We start from the raw sequence: 17,500 nt of genomic DNA on the forward strand, positions 1-17,500 counted from the left end.
AGGTTTCTGATGTCCTGTCCAACTGGGACAAAGTCTGGGACCTGAAGCTGGATACTCTCATACTTCAGCACTGACACTGAATTACTTTGAAACTCAACAAGTCTGAACATTTTTCTACTAAAACTTTTTTTTTTTATCCAAGAAGCACGCACACTGATGGCAGCCGGCCAGCCTGCAGCACGCAGGTCTGTCCACTGAGAGTGGACAGGGGTTGGACATGTGGACAGGAGCAGCTGGGGACTGAACTGCACCACAGCTGCCCCTAACAAAGGACGTGTACGAGTGAAACCTGGACACGAGCGCCGCGTCGTATGAAGCTCAGACTGAAGCTGAGTGTGGAGGTCTCAGATAAATGTGGTTGGTTCATCACGGTCAGCGTGGTGCATGGTTTATCATCACAGACCAATCATCACACACAGACGGCCCATCAACCTGCTGATGGATCATCCACCAGCACAGGTCACGTTATTAAGTTACATCAAGTTCTCAAACTGTTCACTCGCTGTGGGAAAGTCTTTAATTGGTCGACTGACACGCTCACGTCAGCTCGTGTGATCCGCTGTGAACCAATAAAGTGACACGGTGACGCTGACTCCTGTTTATCACTGCAGGTTAAATAAATATGATGCGTCTCAGTGTTGGGATTATTTCAGCTTCATCTCACTGTGGATTCAGATTTTTCTTCCTGCACTGTCGTCCTGTTTCTGAGCCGTAGTTTGGAAGTTTTGTCCTTATTCATATTTTTTTTATGAAAAATTAAATATTCCAGCACTAGATCAAGGTAAAGTTTGTGTGTGTGTGTTTACCTTGTCGACCTGAGCCTGGGAGGCCTGCTGCAGAGTGTCCAGGACGATGTCCAGGTATTTCTTAAACTCTCCCCCGATGGCCAGAGCGATGTCACCGAACGCCGAGAGGATCTGAGGCTTCACCGACCGGTGGACGTTCTCGTTCTGGACACAAACAGTTTAATGATAAACCAGCAGCTGAAGGAGGCTCAACGGGACAGAGAGAAGATTGTCTTCAGTGGACAGCTGGGATGTGGAGGACAAAGTGGGGGAGGAAAAAGAAAGAAGATGCAAAGAGGGGGAGGATGAAAGCAAGAGTGAAGGAGTAACAAAGACAGCGTGAGAGGAGAGTTAGTCTGTAAACCTAAGCCTGACCTAAACCTGGTTCTAACCTGAACCCTAAAACAGCCCTTTGAAGGTGTGAGGACAAAACATATCTGCAATGTCCCCAAATGTCCTCACAAAGATAGATCTACAAGTACACACACACACACACACACACACACACACGCTCAGGTCTCAGATAAATGTGGTTGGTTCATCACGGTCAGCGTGGTGCATGGTTTATCATCACAGACCAAACATCACAGCTGATTCATCCGTCAGGAAACTCAAAGTCCAGCAACACAAAGTGAAAGATTACCTGCCCGAGGACAGAGGACAGAGGAGAGAGGACAGAGGGAGGAAACGGCAGCGTGAAGGAAATTTTAAAAAAAATAAATAAATAAAAAAAAAAAAAAGGAGAGTCGCTGGTTCCTCACCCCGAGGTTCTCCAGCAGCAGCTGCATGATCTCGTCACAGTAAGGCAAGATGTTCGACATCAGAGCTCTGCACAGGTCACACACCAGGCCCACGGCCGCCAGACACACCTGCAACGACATCAGCACATCAGCAACAACAACAACCCTAACATCGACGACAACATCCGCAACATCAGCAACGACATCAACAATGTGTGGAGGATTATTTCTTGTTATCCTGATCGTCCATACTGTGAATCTACAGGACATCTGTCTCCTGTCTGTCCTGGAAGAGGACATGTGAGACACAGAGAAAGTTTAGGAATAAACTTTTAAAATTAACCTGATTTCTTTACTTACAAACACAAACACAAAAAAACCACCCAGCTCATTTTGTTGATTTAAAAAATAAAACGAGCTCGGTTCAGTCTGTTGCTGCTCCGCCTTCTATTGTTACCATGTGTTAAAAATACCATCAGTTAGTACGTGTCTGTGTCACCTGCACAGGTAACTTCCCAATATGGCTGCTTAAACAGTAATCAAATCACTTTTAATTAGAATAAACAACGAGCCCCAGCTGGAATCAAGCCTCACCCTCACACTGACTGAGCCTGGTGGTTCACTGCGGACTGTCCTACCTGGTACTCAGCGTAGTTCTTCAGTCCGATGGCCAGGAAAGGCTTAAAGGCATCCATGTACTTCTGGAAGTCACTGCCCAGGACTGAAACACAAAAACCAACCGTCCACATTCAATGAGCCACAGCTTCCAGACAGCGCCACCAAGTGGTGGTTTCACTCAGAGTCTAACTGTCAGAGCTGGATCCTCCATCGTGGTGGATTTCTTCAGGTATCAGGTTTTCACCCAGTCTGATAAAATCCTGAACCAGTAACAGATCATCTGGACCGTTTATAGAAACAGCTGAGCTGATGATCGACTGTACCATGTGACGCCGGCTCACTTCAGAGATCAATAATCACGACCTCCACTTTTTAAGATCTTAACATAAATATGTTATCCTTTCCAGAACAAACACACTGGGTGATATGGTTTAAAATGTATTTTCCAGTACAAATTCATCATCTCAACATTCAAATACAAAATAAGGCTAATGCATTTTATGGCCTTAAATTTTAGAAATTTAAATCAGACTTTAAGATGTTTTGTTTTTGAATGACGCACAAATTCCCTGAATATCTCTGACAACAAACCTGATCAGTGCAGATTTAACTCTGTTCTGATGAATCATTTCCACAGAAAATAAAATCAGATCAGTCTCGTCAGTCAGCAGTCAAACATTAGCAGCAGATATTTCGCACAGATGTAGCTGAAAGGCCCTGAGAAAAAACAAACCGAGCGTACCTTCCACCAGCGTGGACACCGCCATCAGAGCATCCTCCTGGACTCCTCCGGAGCCGGCGGTGCTCTGAAACATCCTCAGCAGAGACGCCATCACCACATCCGAGATCTGCAGGGCGTCCTGATGCTGAACTTTACGAAGAACGTTCTGGGAGAAAACAGGAAATAATCAATCTGACATTTATTCTGAAGTGGCTGCTGTGAAATACCACAATAAAAGCATGGGCAACACTTTAAGGCCACCTCTGTATCCTGTACAACCAGAACATAAAGATGTCAGAACTGTTGATCTGTGTGATCAGTATATACAGATGTTCTAACAGACTCTAATGCAGCTGTGCTCAGGTCAGTGCCTGCTCATGTCTTTGTCCGTCCTGTGGACACTCGTCAGTGGACGCTGCTGCACAAACTGATCATGAACAGTTTAATAAATCACAGCTGGAATAAGAGAAACATGAAGAACACACACTGAACATGTTCATCAGAAGCAACCAGTTATTACACGTTTATATATGATGATTAAGAGCATGTGTGATTGACAGCTCAGGTGTGTGGTCTCACCTGCAGAGTGGCACACAGCAGTGACTGCAGGTCGTTGAACTGGATTCTGTCTGAGGTGCTCTGGATGTGAGACTGTGGACACAGACGGGAACCTGTTACTACTACTTTATCTTTTCCCACAGAAGAGTCTGTTCCTCGACCCTTCACCTGTCCATTCTCACCTCCATCTGCAGGACCTGCTGCAGCCTCTCCATGATGACCAGTGTGGTTTTCTGGACAGCAGGGTAACAGTCCTTGGCGCTGTTCTTGACGATCTCCATCAGAGCCTCATAGGCAGCAGAGCGCAGGTTGTTCTGGTGACCGTCAGGCCTGCCCAGGAAACACAGGAACCACGGCTCAGTGCTCAAATACATCCCATCACTGATTAATCAGTGAATTCACTGATTAATCAGTGAATAATCTGGTCTATAAAACATCAGAATATAAAGAAAAACACCCAGCACAGTTTCCAAAGCCTCGGCCTCTTTAGTTCAACCAACACTCCAGCACCTGTGAAATGTTCACTTCACCATACGACTGAAAATCAGCAGTGACTTAATGATGTTTTCATTGATTAAAACAGCTGCAGATTCATTTTTATCAGCTGACTAATCAATGATAATTCCTGCAGCTTTAAAGCACCAGAGCTCCTGGTCAGAGGAACTCGTCCACCTGTCTGCACTGATAACATAAGGACATGAAAGTGTCCTGTCCACTCTGTGTTTATCTGTGTCACTGTGACTGTGCCCGGCCTCAGTCCTTTTCTGTCCTCTAACACTCAGTCTGTGTTTCTGCAGCAGACTGCAGAATTTTTACATTTTCCTCTTCAAGTCAGTGAAACTGTCAGATGCAATTTAAAGTTTCTCACTTTACTCTGAAACCAGGAAGTCCTGAAACAGGAAACCACCGCACCACAAAGTGAGATACTGTGACTGTGGTCCTTCTGTGTGTAGCACTAAAACAATGGCCTCACATGACTTCACCTTCACTTTGTATTAATTTTTCTATACACCTGTTTCCCATTAGCCCACCTGTCTGTGGTCTCCAGGAGTTTCTGGACGATGATTTCGAAGGACGAGGACAGACAGTAGGTACTGGGCTCCTCCTGGTCCTCTGCAGCATCTGTGGCTTCATAGGCTGCCTCAGCCAGAGAGGAGAAGGCCTGACAGGAGGAGAGACTCGTTATTCATGTGTTTGTGAATAAACACATGCCATGTCCTGTGATGCCAAACATGGTTAAATCGGTGGGACTCTTACATTCATGTTTCTGTTTTCACTACATCAGAAAAACTGAAGATCAGATAAATATTTTACAGATGGAAATGTCCTGCTCACTGTCCCTGTTTGATAAATATATAAATACAGTCACGTGTTGTTCCAAAGCACGAAAGCAGCTGAAAAAGTGTAAACGAGCCTTTGATCATGTGTTTCTGTTCACACACGTTCAGTCCTGTGTTTGATCTGTCCGTCCACACAAGGACACTGATGTGAAACTGACGGTATGAGCTGTCCACCCCCACGGCTCAGCCCATGTCTCACCCAGCAGACGTTGGAGGCCACCCTGGGCTCGGCCCCCAGTCCCTCGATCAAACACTGCAGCAGCGGAGCCAGGTAGACCTCGTTGATGGCGGCTTCAGGCAGCAGCTCACAGATCCTCCCCACCGTCCACGCCGTGGTGTCCCTCACCACCACGCTGGGGTCTTTCATCAGCTCAATCAAGGTCGGCATCGCCTGGGGGGTGGGGACGCAGAAACTTGCGTAAGAAAACGTAACCACCCATCAGTACAAAGGATCTGAACTAGTTAGCTAGTGACTGACCTGAATGACGAGTGGTTTGAGCTGGTTGAGCTCAGGTCCCTCCAGGATGGATCCGAAGGCCATAACGGAGGCATCGCGGTAGCGCCAGTCTGGGTTTTTGATGTGTTCTTTGATGAAGGGTAGAACATGAGGAACCACGTCGTCCTCACAGCAGGTCGCCAGCAGCATCAGACACACACCCGCCGCCTTACAGGGGTTCCAGTCATCGTCGTCATCGTTCTCGTCCTGTAAAACAACAGACAGGAAGTGAGATCGATGGAAAAACCTTCTTACAGGAACAAACCACGAGAGGACCATAAGGTAAGACTTCATCGGACGTGTTACCTGTTTGGTGAGGGTCTGGGTGAGGATGGGGACCAGGTACTGCAGGGCCCCTTTGGCATAGAATTTACTGGTGTGCTCTGGGGGACGTCCCTGCTCCGAGGCCTGCCATTGGACAGAAACAAACCAAAAAGAACCAGTCAGAGTCAGAGCAGTCAGAGCAAACTGGGAGCAAAAAGCTGCTGAAGGCTGCTCACACAGACCTCTGAGGCCTCAATGGCCAGGTCCATCTCCTCATCACACACGTTGGACCAGAACTCGATGCCCTGTAAGGCCACCTCATCGATGTCGCTCTTCATTGCCTCGATGGTGATCTGAGAGAGAGGAGAAAGACGGGATGAAACAGAGGACGAGAAGGGGGAAAAGGTAGAAAAGAAATACACAGAATATAACACGAGTTAAACTCTGCTCCATGCACATCGGTCACACGCCGAACCACCGCCACAAGTACAAACCCTGCTGTGGCTGTAAACACCCCCATCTGACAACTCACCGCAAACAGAGCAGGACCCATGTATGTCTCCATGTACTGATAATACAGAGACATGATCTTCACCAGGTTCTGTAAGGCCGCCACACGCACCTGAAAACACAACACTGTTAAAATGCAGATATAAGCACAAACAGAATAACAAAGTTGTCGATGGTAAATGTGTAAAGAGTTAAAGATTAGACAGGAAGACATTTTAACTCAAGTGAAAAGTTCCATTAAAGTTTTGTTAAAGTTCCATTAAAGTTTTGTTAAAGTCTTGTAAACTGTAGGACGTCCTGGCACGTTGGTCTAGAAGCTAAAAACACTGCCCCTTTCTGATGTTACTCACTCTGGTATCTGGACACTGTGTGGCTTCACAGACCACCTGCATGATGAAGTGTCTCTCTGTCTGAAAACACAATGTAAACAAAATAAAGCGTTTATAAAGACCTGCTTCAAACTGAAAACATCAGAACTGAGGGGTCATTAAACAGCCCCTAATGTTTCTATTTATAGTCTTATTTTGCACAAAACAATTAAAATGTCAACTTTTGTGACACATATTTGGATCAAGACAAACTTAAAAACAAGTGACAAGTTAAAAATTCTTCATTTCTAACTTTTTTTTTAAATGAACATTAAAATGGAAGTTAAATTAAAAGACCTTCTGAACACCACATAGAATGAAATCTATGAAATATCTAACATCTTTGAAGCTGCTGAAAAGGCTTCATGGTGGCTCTGCATCAAGAGGGATGATCTGTGGTGTAGAGCGCCACTTGAACACCAGCTGAGGGCTGATTACCCCCAGCTGGGTCACCCAGGGGAGGGTGTCTGATGATCAAAGGCTCTAAACACCCTGTGATCTCACATCTTCGCTGATGATGTGTCCAAGCTGCACCACCTAGGTAGAACTACGCCTGATGGGACCGTGTGTATGTACACTGAGGGCTGGTGGGTGCAGGTATGTCTGTGTACCTCCTTGTCGAAGTTGGCTTTGGTGAACTCCAGAGAGTTGAGCAGGGCATTGGTAGCAGCCAGTTTGACGTTGTTACTGGGCTCCTCCTTCCTCATGCCCTGGATGATGGCTGTCAGGATTTGGTTGGCGTTTTCCTGCAGCTGCTCCGGGTCCTGGATGAAACCACACCCAACAACTTAAACAACAGCTATGTTGTCATGTGATATAAAGTCATCCACATTATTTATGATTAAGAAAATTAGAATCAAAATCAGAAGCTGTAACAAGACGATATTTTTAAGTGTGATTTCCAAGATGACTGAGAACAAGGTCTGTGATTTCTGAGCTTAAAGTCCAGAGGAGGAAGGGGCAGGAGGAAGGAGCAGGAAGGAGCAGGAAGGGGCAGGAGGAAGGGGCAGGAAGGGGCAGGAAGGGGCAGGAGGAAGGGGCAGGAGGAAGGGGCAGGAAGAAGGGGCAGGAGGAAGGAGCAGGAGGAAGGAGCAGGAGGAAGGAGCAGGAGGAAGGAGCAGGAGGAAGGAGCAGGAGGAAGGAGCAGGAGGAAGGGGCAGGAGGAAGGGGCAGGAAGAAGGGGCAGGAGGAAGGGGCAGGAAGAAGGGGCAGGAGGAAGGGGCAGGAGGAAGGGGCAGGAGGAAGGGGCAGGAAGAAGGGGCAGGAGGAAGGAGCAGGAGGAAGGAGCAGGAGGAAGGAGTGGCCTAAATTTTCACTAATACTTTATTTTACAGGTCTGTAAATTCCAGATTTTTAAAAAAAGAAACAACAGCATAATTTCATGCTAATTACTCACTTAGTGCATTACCATTTAATTGAAAATGATCTCATTATTACCAGATGAATAATAATTTAATTCGGTTTAAATTGAGCTTTTCTTTCCATGAAAGTTTCTCCTGGAACAAACCTTCTAAATACCAAATTACAAGGTTCTTTTCAGGAAATATTTTCTCGTTAAACAAAGGAGAAAATGTATTTTCAGTGTCAGTGTTTATGAGTGTGATCTCTCACGATGTCCTGGCAGATGTATCCGATGGCCTCCAACGTGGACTCCTTCATGTGTTCGGTGCTGGAGGGGTCAGTGACGTTGGCCACCAGCTGCGGGATCAGCTCGGGCCACTGGTTAACGGGAATCTCTGCACAGGCGATACCGGCGACGCACTGTGACGCCGAGCTGGGCCGGTACGTCTCCGTGCCCAGGGTCTGTAAAACCTGAGAAACAGAATCAGACAGAAGTGGTGGGACACAATGAGAGAAAACATTAGATAAATAAACCTAAATAAAGCCTGTGCGCATTTTTCCAGAGTCCTCACGTAATTCTTGATCTCGCGGCGAGCGTTGGCGTCGATGGCGAGCCATCTCTGCTGGTACTGCGTCTTAACGTCAGGGTCTTTGGAGGTCAGGGAGTTCTTCACCTGCAGACCGGCAGCAACTCGAGCCACCTGAGTGTTCCCTGGGTTTGCCAACACCTTAGACAACTCCACCAGGAACGTGGGCTGGGGGAGGACAAGAGGGGGGGGACACAGGTCAAGACTCACCACAGCTGACTGAGATGGACTATATGTTTTAAAGAATGTCACACTGGCCATTACACATAAAACACACTGGAATATTCAAACCATTACGAGGGTGAAACAATTACTTTCATCACCGATTATTCGGCCAGTTATTTGTTTAATTTATTGTTTGTTCTATGAAACAATGGAAAACGTTTGTCACAGTTAGAGTCAGAGTTAACAACAAACTTCCTGTCAATCCCAAACCCAAAGATATTTAGTTCACTATCAAAGACCAGCAAACATTTACATTTGAGAACCTGGAACCAAACAGGTTTCTTTCTGCTTGGAAAATTCCAACTGATCAATGAAGGATTAAATACTGGTTGATTTTCTGTCAATTAACTAATCGTTTCAGCTCTAGACCAATACAGATGTTTTACAACAGTCTGTTACTCCTGACGAGTGTGCTGCAGGCGGGAACAGTCAGAGGTGTCTGACCAATCAGCTGTCTGCAGACTGAGATCAGTTGATGAAATGAGCCCAGTGTGCTGCTGCCTGGTTGGAATAAACATGCTGAGAACTTGTATAATGTTTTCCATTCATGACATGTCAGTGGTTTCAAGCTCGGGCAGTGACGAATCATTTTTAAGGTAAAAACACGACTACAACTACACCTGGATATAAAAACCGTGTTAATGACAGGCATGAACCACTGGCATGGACAACACTGCATAAAACCATGTGATATCTCATTCAGCTTAACAGCTGATGCAACTTAGCCAAGGTCAGACATCCAGTTTAATAACCAGTTAAGAGCTAAAACAACAGTGACTATTTTAAAACTCAAATCTGTTATTTTTAAATTTAAATCTTCATCCACAAAAAAAACGGCAAAAAATTTTCCAGAGATCAAGTGGACCTGTTTTTTTTTTTTTTTTTTTTTTTTTAATTCAACCAACAGCACAAAACCAAAAACATTCAGCTCACTGTCGTTTGTGACAGACTCTGACACGAGGAGCTGGAAACGGCAAATGTTTGGCATTTTTCTTGAAAACTGATTATCAGAATAGTTGGAGCTTAACTTTCTGTCGACTGACTCGTGTTAACTGTTACAGATCTGTTTAATTTCTTCATAATAACTGTGAAAAAAACATATTTGACACCTTGTCTCAGCTTATTATACTGTGCTGGATCGCTGGCTGCACCTGTCATAACATCACTTGTGCTCAGTTTCCTTCTTCCATTACCTGTTAAACTGGCACCGTGTTACAGTGACGCAGGAAACATCTTGGTTTTTTTTCTTTTTTTTGTCCACATTGCCAACTGTGCACGCAGCGATGCTGCAGCTGCTTCCAGCTGCTTCTTCTTCTTCTTCGGTCGTACGTTTCATTGTTTACCAGTAATTTATTTCAGCTGCGACCACAACAACGGACACCCCATTACAAACCAGGAGGAGGGACAAGAGCTGGGTCCAGATGACAGAGACCAGTGGAGATGGACAAGAGGAGGAATAAGCCCCATCTCCTGTCTGTTATCAGGGTGGACAATAACATGGACAAGCTAGCATCCCGGTGAGGGGCGTGGTGGACATAGTGCTGTGGGTTTCACAGAGACACGGCCACAGGAAGATCCTCCGGATGTCATCAGCACCATTGACAGCTTTCGGATGGTTCAGGTGGACAGGAAGGACGTTTCTGCTGCCCGTACGCTGAACTGTTAGCTGTGGGGCTACGTCCACGGCACTGGACTGGACTACCAGACGAGACGGGACCCTGGACCTGCTGGGTGCTAATGCTGAAGAGACCTGGAGATTCCACCTCACACATCACTCTTTGTACATTTTTTCTATTCACTTCCTGTGTATTTATTATTACTATTATTATAAAGCAGTTTTTGCTTGTTTACTTCCTCTTTCCTGTGTATGGTTAGTAAAGAAGAATTTCCCTTCAGGCATCAATAAAGTTTCTGATTCCGATTCACTGATCACCGCAGAGTGCCAACCATGCATTAATATCTTTTAAACACTATGAGGAGTGCTGCATCACCCGACTACATGTCCCATCAAGCCCTGAGACTTCAGCCCTCCATGACTCTGCACCACACTGACAGAGCAGAGGTAAAGTCACTCGGTCTTTACTGACTTCCCTCTGTGTCTGATCAACATCCTCCTCTGCAGCTCAGTCAGGAGAGCTCTTTACACCCACAACTCTGAAACACCTAACAATTTCATGGCTCTCCATGTTAAAGGCACAGTTTCACATTTTTGGAAATGATTAACTATTTATTTATTTCTTTATTAGTGCATCTGTCCCTTCCTGTTTGGACTTGCTACATGTCTGTTTCTCTTGATGTGACTTTTTAGGAGAGATCTCTCAGAAGCTTTTAGTTTCCTCACTATAAAATAAATCTGATGTTCCAGAGTCTGACTTTGACTTGATTTTGAGTTTTCCCACACGGTGACAATGTAAAGTCTGATATTCTTTCCAACTGTCACTTTAACAAAAGGAATAAAAGCTTGTGGTGTTTATCTCAGGATGCTCTGTATGATCCACTCGGCTCATCTATAACTGCGTCAGTTACAAAGAAGGATTATTACAGTAGATGCAGCCATATGTCCCACTTATCTGACACCAGGATGAAAATAACACTCAACACGTTAACACGAGCCTCAAGAACTACTACAACAAAAAATATCAAGTGACTGAAAATCAGATATGAATGTCTATAAAACAAAATAAAATAAAACTGGTATGGACCTGCAGCACTGCCCACAGCCACGCAAAGAAGCAGCGGTATTAAAAGGTGCCATTCTTTACACTGACAGTTGACCTCAGAGTGCATGAACTCTCCAAACTGGAAATCGTATAAAAAATCTGCTCAGGCTCAGATTGATTTAAGCAGTAATTCCTGTGTGTGTGTGTGTGTGTGTGTGTGTGTGCATATACATATATATCAACAGAAGTTAAAAATATCATGTTGTGCTATAGTATTTCAAGTGATATAGAATAACTGAAGCTATGAATATGGACATGTCCCAACGCAGACAGAAAACTGGTCAGTGATAACCCAGAATGATCACAGGCAGTGCAGGGTCAGTGCTACACAGTGATGACTCAGTTCAGTCTATACTACAACAGACTGAGGTTCAGTACTGAGTCCTGGCTTTGCAAGCAAACAAAACAAAATAAAGAGACATTTCAAATCAAAGTTAAAGCCTGAGTTTAACAAAACCAGATACTGAGTGACAGTGCATGAATATGGCAAAATCACAGATTCATTGGGAAAAAAAAGGTCAGTTCACTCATCACACACACTCTTTTCTATCTATTGGCACCGTCCAGTCACACAAATTCACTTTTATATGTATACCTGTGAGATTTTAGCCTCCACCTGGACGGTGCCCTCTGGATAATCCAGAGTGGAGTGGGTGGGGGGTGCTCAAACAAGCAGCCAACGGACAGAAAAATTCAGACCTGCAGCCATCACCACATCTAAAGGGTGTAGCTGCCTCCATGAAGCGCTAACGCCAGCAGGCTGAGCGTGTGTGTGTGTTAATGCGGGGGGGGGGGGGGGCAGCAGCAGAGGAGAAGCCGGGCGGGTGTGTGTGTGTGTGCGTAGAGGGGGGGGGCTTCCAGCTCCATCCACGCTGCTGCCTGTATGTAGCAGCGGGTCAGTTAGCTCCCCACTCCACCCTGACGGATAACACCACCGTAAACACGCCGTTAAAGCACCTCACTCACCAGATTCTCTATAGCCGCCTGCTCCAGAAACTTCTGTGCCGCCTCCAGTTCATTCCGATCTGGGGAGAGAGGGGGAGAGGGGTGATTCAGTGTAATGCTAGCTAATTACACGAAAGATATGGCTAGCACGCACGCTAACACGCGAAGGTATGGGTATTAAACTGGGAGGCTAAACTGGTTCAGTGGCTCTTTAAACACAACACACTCATATAAAACGGATATTTTCTACTACTGAGTGATAGTAACTTTGCCGGTAATAGCACCGGTTCCGGCTGGAGAGACAGCCCGAGCCTGCAACGTGCGTGTTAGCCACCGTGAAGCAGGAGATTCTATATTAGCATGCTAACATTAGCCGGTGCCAGAAGTGACCGAAATAAAGTTTAGTGGACAAACCTGCAGTTAAAACATCATTAACTCAATGTGACGCTGGAGGAGCTAATTAAGACAGCAGCCAGGGGACCTTTCTCTCCTTTCAGCCGCTCCAGAGTAACGTGAGCCGGGGCAGGCGTGAGGGGAAGCGAACGACAGTTTGAATGATACGAGCTAATGGCTAACGAGCTAGCAAAGCAGCTACATCAGGCATGGGCAGGGTCGGCGCTGCTAACCGGCTACACCCAAGTGCCAGGTTCGCCTCCACCGGGGGAAATTTACGTTCTTGCGATGTGACAATGCATCTAAAGATTACACCAGCGGACCAGCAGATTAATCAAACCGTTAAACAGCGATTAAACTCTGGACAGCGCTAAGTCAGCCACGGTGATTGAGGCCGTACATTAGCAGGGTTAGCGTCACGAGCTAGCAGCCCGCTAGCGAGACATTTCCCTCCTTCAAACTTTCCCCAGGCCGCCCGCCGCCTCGCCATCACAGCACCGACCACGGCAAAATCCAGCCCCAGAACCGGGGAGTGTTGTGTTTGCGGTATGCAGTGCCGGTACTTACCTGGAGAGACAGTTTTCTCGAGGATCGTGATGAGCTCCATTCCGTCCCCGGCGCGCTCTCTTCACTCGGACGGTGTCAGTTGCCGCGCAGCGCTCACAGCGGGATTATATTTCTTCCACGGGGCTCAGTCGGTGCCAGCCACGGGGTGGGTTCAGTCGGTGAGGAAAGAGGCGGAGGTTCCCCGGTGGTAATTCGGTGTTTTTCACTCGGATAGTGCAGGAAACGTTAACGGTCGTGGCACAGAATAATGTCTCGTAGTTTCTCCTCCGCCCGTTCGCATCCTGTGTTATCGGGAGGGAAAGGGCCGCGCGCTTCTCTCTCGCGGAAGGATATCACGCACTGTGACTGCGACGTGCTGCATTCAGAGCCTGTCGGACATTTTAACACTAAGCAGGCAGTAATGTAAAGTAACTAGTTTTACTCAAGTACAACTTGGAGTTACTTGCCTATTCCTTTAATATTTCCATTTTATGCAGCTCAGTACGTCCACTCATTACATTTATTTTACATATTGTACAACATTAAACAGGTGGTTCTTCTTGGTTGTGACACTTACCCAGTACTCAGATCTTTTACAACAGTACACTTTAAAAATACTCCATTACAAGTAGTCCTGAATTCAAACTTCCTCTACAGTAAAAGTACACAAGTGCAAGTAAAATAAACTTAAAGTATCAAAAATATTGTAACTACAAGAAGTGCTGTTACTACAATACTGTTACTACAGGAAGTACTTTTACTGTGACACTGCAACAACAGACAGTACTGTTGATGTGATACCGCAGGTACAGGAAGTACTTTTACTGTGATGTGTCTGTGAAGATTCTCAGTCATCCAGGTCATGATATTTCCAAAAGCCATCGAAAGGCAACTGGACTTGAACAACCCCGGAACAAGGTAACTTCCTGTCCCCACCTGTCAGACAGAACTGAAGAGGCCTTTCAGATGAAGGTGAAACGTCTTCAGGGAACTCAGGCAGGTCCAGGTACCTGTTGATAGCTTTTATAAAGGTTTTACTGCGACACTGTACCTACAGGAAGTACCTTTACTGCAGCACATTCTGCTGATGATACTTCAGCAGGGTTTTGAATGCTGGTTTAACATTGTGGTTCTTGCATTTTCCTTGATCATTTATAAATGGGAAATCTCATGCATGTTAAAGGTGCTTTCAAGAAGAAAAGAATGGTTGAATGAGAAATTAAACCAATTTCTTCAAAAATTTTAAATAACCTTAGAATAATTTTAACAAGCTAACAGGTCATAAACACAGACCAGTGGCAATTTACAGGACGAAGTACCATAAAGAGTCTTAGCACGGTGAGCAGCACCTCACTAAGACTCTTTATGATGGTTTATCCTTTTGCTTTAGTGGAGAAATGAACAAACACTCACACAAACATTGTAAAAACAAACCCATTGCTTCTTTATTAGTTAGTCATTTTACAGTAGTCACTCATACGTAGCTGCCTTGAGTTGGTCTTTTTGTGTCTTTTTACTTTTTGTTCCAACTTCTTCCTCGTTTTTTTCATCAACACAACGGAAGATTCATGGACAAACAATAAAAAAGAACAAAAAACAAAGAAAAACAGGATAAAATGCTCCTTTTCACAACAAAAACTACATTTGGCAAAAGGTGAGGATGAAGGTGATGATGATCCAGTGCATCTTTAAAACATCCATTCAGTTTTTACTAAGATAGAGAAGGTGAGATATGTCAGGGCATCTGATTGGATAAGAGCTTTTAGGAGTCAGGGATTATTGTCCAATCAGATCTGATCTCCTCGCTTGTTGCTTGGTGAAGTTTGAAGCATCATTAAGACATGCGAGGCTGCAGGTGTCCACCCCTACATTACAGTAAAAAACAACTAAATCATAACACAATACAAAAAGTAAAATATAAAAACTGACCCATTCAGACTTGAACACAGTGACACGTTGATCTGGTGAGTTTATGGCACAACACGGTGACATGGCAATTTCAAATTTAACTAATACTTTTTATTTCATGGACTCCAGCAGCTCCAAGGCCTGCAACAGTCAACACCAACCAGCTAGTTAATGAATGACCTCTACTGCAGTGCGACATGGAGCGGCCGTCAGCCAGCAGGCCCCTGAACAAAGAGCAGCAGGCTAACACTCACTGGCTGGCTCGTGTTAGCTGCTACCTAAGACTGATAACATGCTAGCGATGCAGTTCTAAGGTTGAGAAACGAATTTGCTTCAGACATCTTCCATTTTCCCGCTCATGCTAGAGTCAGGGTGCGGTCACCCTCACTGAACTTACAGTCTCAGGGTTTCTGTGATGGCAGAGCAGCAGAGGTGATGCAACATCATGGTGCGGCGTGACTAACATGGAGTCGGCCAACAGCACAAACTCATATTCAGTACTTTTCTTTATGACTGCAGTCCATGATTTATGGCTGCCTCACATGTTAGACAGCCAGTTCACATGTGAAGAAAAATAAACATGAGTCAGTCACTGAGCTGAGCATCCTGAGGTGAAGAGGAAATGTCTGCTCAGCTTTTCCTTCTTCACCAACATCAGGGCGTCGTCTATGAAACATCTGCTCAGTGTTTGTGTTTGGGACCAAATCAGCTGATTCTCATGACAAAACCAGTCACTTCCATTGATTTCTTGCATTTTGGGGTCACATTGTTCATTTTGGCTCCAACAATGATCCTGACGTGATTTTTCATAAGTGAGGCCCCTGAGAAACTGTGGCAGCCCATTTCAGCCAAGGAAATCAAAACAGATCACACGCTAGGAACAGACAGCGGAGTGTCTCCATTTTGATTTTTTTTCTCAAAACTACGACACTAAATCAAGATGAAAGGAATCTACATGTAAGCCAAGATCATGAGACAACTCAGGATTATGGCTTTTTAAATCTGGACTATATGAAATCTGAATCATCCAATTAAAAATCAAGTGATAGTAAATTGAGATTATGAGAGATCAATGTAATAAATTATGATTTGATCAACCAAGATCATGAGATAGCAAGTAAAAATACCCCAAGCTTAAATTCTGATGCATTAAATTAAGGCTATGATGAGTCATGATTATGAGACAGTCAAGATCATGGTAAATCAAGAGTATCTGTGCTGTGTAAATCCAAACCGAGATGAATCAGGGTCAAGTTCTGATTCAAAATTATGAGACAGTAAGTCAAGATAATGAGATCAGTCAGAAATCAATTCAACTTTTGATGAACATTTTCCATTTTCCTGGCAGAAATGTGCTCCCACAGCAAACAGATTCAAATTCATCAGTGCAGCAAACAGTAATGTTCAGGACAGACGTGGACAGACATGGACAGATGTGGACGAGACTGATGCAAACAAAAAGGAGTAGGAAATATTACAAGACAAACTGAGATGGAGTTGGTTTTGATCAGGCAGGAATGTCTCTGGGATGGACGGTGACGCTGTGGCACAAAAATAAATTAAAACCCGGCTCAAAGAAAAACAAAAACAAAATCCTCCTGAGAAAAAACACCATGGATCACTGCTCCGTACGAATCTGATCAGAGACCATGAACACGGGCAGACGGGCCACGAAGGGAAAGCATGTAAAGAACAAAGGGAAAGGATGAATGAGGCACGCACACACACACACACACCCTGAGGTGTGAGGGAACTTGAAGGAAAACACCTTGAACCAAAGTTCACCTGCAGCGACGGCGACAGGCTGAGAGCCGTTTACAGGAACAGCGTCTGGATCTGGATTCACCTCTGCTAAACGTGGTTTTACAGGCTGGAGCTGTTTTCAGCTACAGATGTGGACAGATGCTGCTGAAGACACAACCATTTCTGCTCGAGAGCACAGGGCAATACCACTTCTAAAGTCGTGGGGGGTATGATAAACCCAATCACTTCTTATTTACCAAGAAACGTTAAATAAATGTAAAGATTGGCTCTTCTCGACAGAACGTGCCAACATCAATTCAGCCACCTTTGACATACAGAGGACAGAGGGATGCAGCTGAAGGTGTCAGAGCTTCTCCACCTGTCAGGTGAGATGGGGGGCTAACCTCCTTATGAAAGAAGCTGGAGGACGGAGGGATGCAGCTGAGGACGGCGGCCTGGTGACAGAGGGACCGACCTTCTATTAACTTCCATTAACTCTGGGGATTCAGACGCTGAGTAGATCTGAACTGTCACTGCGTGTGGCCTGGAAGCTTAGTGGTCGGGTTTATATACACACACACACACACACTCTGCTGCCATGAATGAACCGGTGTACTCAGACCTCGGACTCTGGGCGACGGCTGGGATTTCTCCCTCCACCGTTTCCTCACTGAAGCTTTGATCTATAAACT

The 17,500-nt window shown here is 45.2% G+C and overlaps 2 protein-coding genes across 2 annotated transcripts in view; both read right to left on the reverse strand.

Annotated features, from left to right (window-relative positions):
* Positions 1-13,474, reverse strand: part of kpnb1 (karyopherin (importin) beta 1) — a 17,984-nt gene extending 4,510 nt beyond the window's left edge. The window contains exons 1-18 of the mRNA XM_041062567.1: positions 13,179-13,474; positions 12,240-12,298; positions 8,314-8,496; positions 8,012-8,212; positions 7,012-7,164; positions 6,383-6,442; positions 6,055-6,144; positions 5,765-5,875; positions 5,565-5,666; positions 5,241-5,465; positions 4,962-5,153; positions 4,454-4,584; positions 3,605-3,752; positions 3,444-3,515; positions 2,886-3,030; positions 2,164-2,246; positions 1,547-1,654; positions 807-950 (exon numbers count right to left, since the gene is read on the reverse strand). Of these exons, the coding sequence (XP_040918501.1) occupies positions 807-950; positions 1,547-1,654; positions 2,164-2,246; positions 2,886-3,030; positions 3,444-3,515; positions 3,605-3,752; positions 4,454-4,584; positions 4,962-5,153; positions 5,241-5,465; positions 5,565-5,666; positions 5,765-5,875; positions 6,055-6,144; positions 6,383-6,442; positions 7,012-7,164; positions 8,012-8,212; positions 8,314-8,496; positions 12,240-12,298; positions 13,179-13,218 (2,247 nt within the window). The 5' untranslated portion in view covers positions 13,219-13,474. The remainder of the gene's footprint in view (positions 1-806; positions 951-1,546; positions 1,655-2,163; positions 2,247-2,885; positions 3,031-3,443; positions 3,516-3,604; positions 3,753-4,453; positions 4,585-4,961; positions 5,154-5,240; positions 5,466-5,564; positions 5,667-5,764; positions 5,876-6,054; positions 6,145-6,382; positions 6,443-7,011; positions 7,165-8,011; positions 8,213-8,313; positions 8,497-12,239; positions 12,299-13,178) is intronic.
* Positions 13,475-14,577: 1,103 nt separating this feature from the next.
* The window catches only part of zgc:158376 (uncharacterized protein LOC100101643 homolog), a 15,806-nt gene continuing 12,883 nt past the window's right edge, over positions 14,578-17,500 (reverse strand). Inside the window, 1 exon segment of the mRNA XM_041062375.1 lies at positions 14,578-17,500. This exon segment is cut by the window's right edge and continues 1,491 nt beyond it. The gene's annotated coding sequence lies outside the window, so the exon portion shown is untranslated.

The sequence above is a fragment of the Toxotes jaculatrix genome, chromosome 18, assembly GCF_017976425.1.
Source record: "Toxotes jaculatrix isolate fToxJac2 chromosome 18, fToxJac2.pri, whole genome shotgun sequence".
In the NCBI taxonomy this organism is placed as follows: domain Eukaryota; kingdom Metazoa; phylum Chordata; class Actinopteri; family Toxotidae; genus Toxotes; species Toxotes jaculatrix.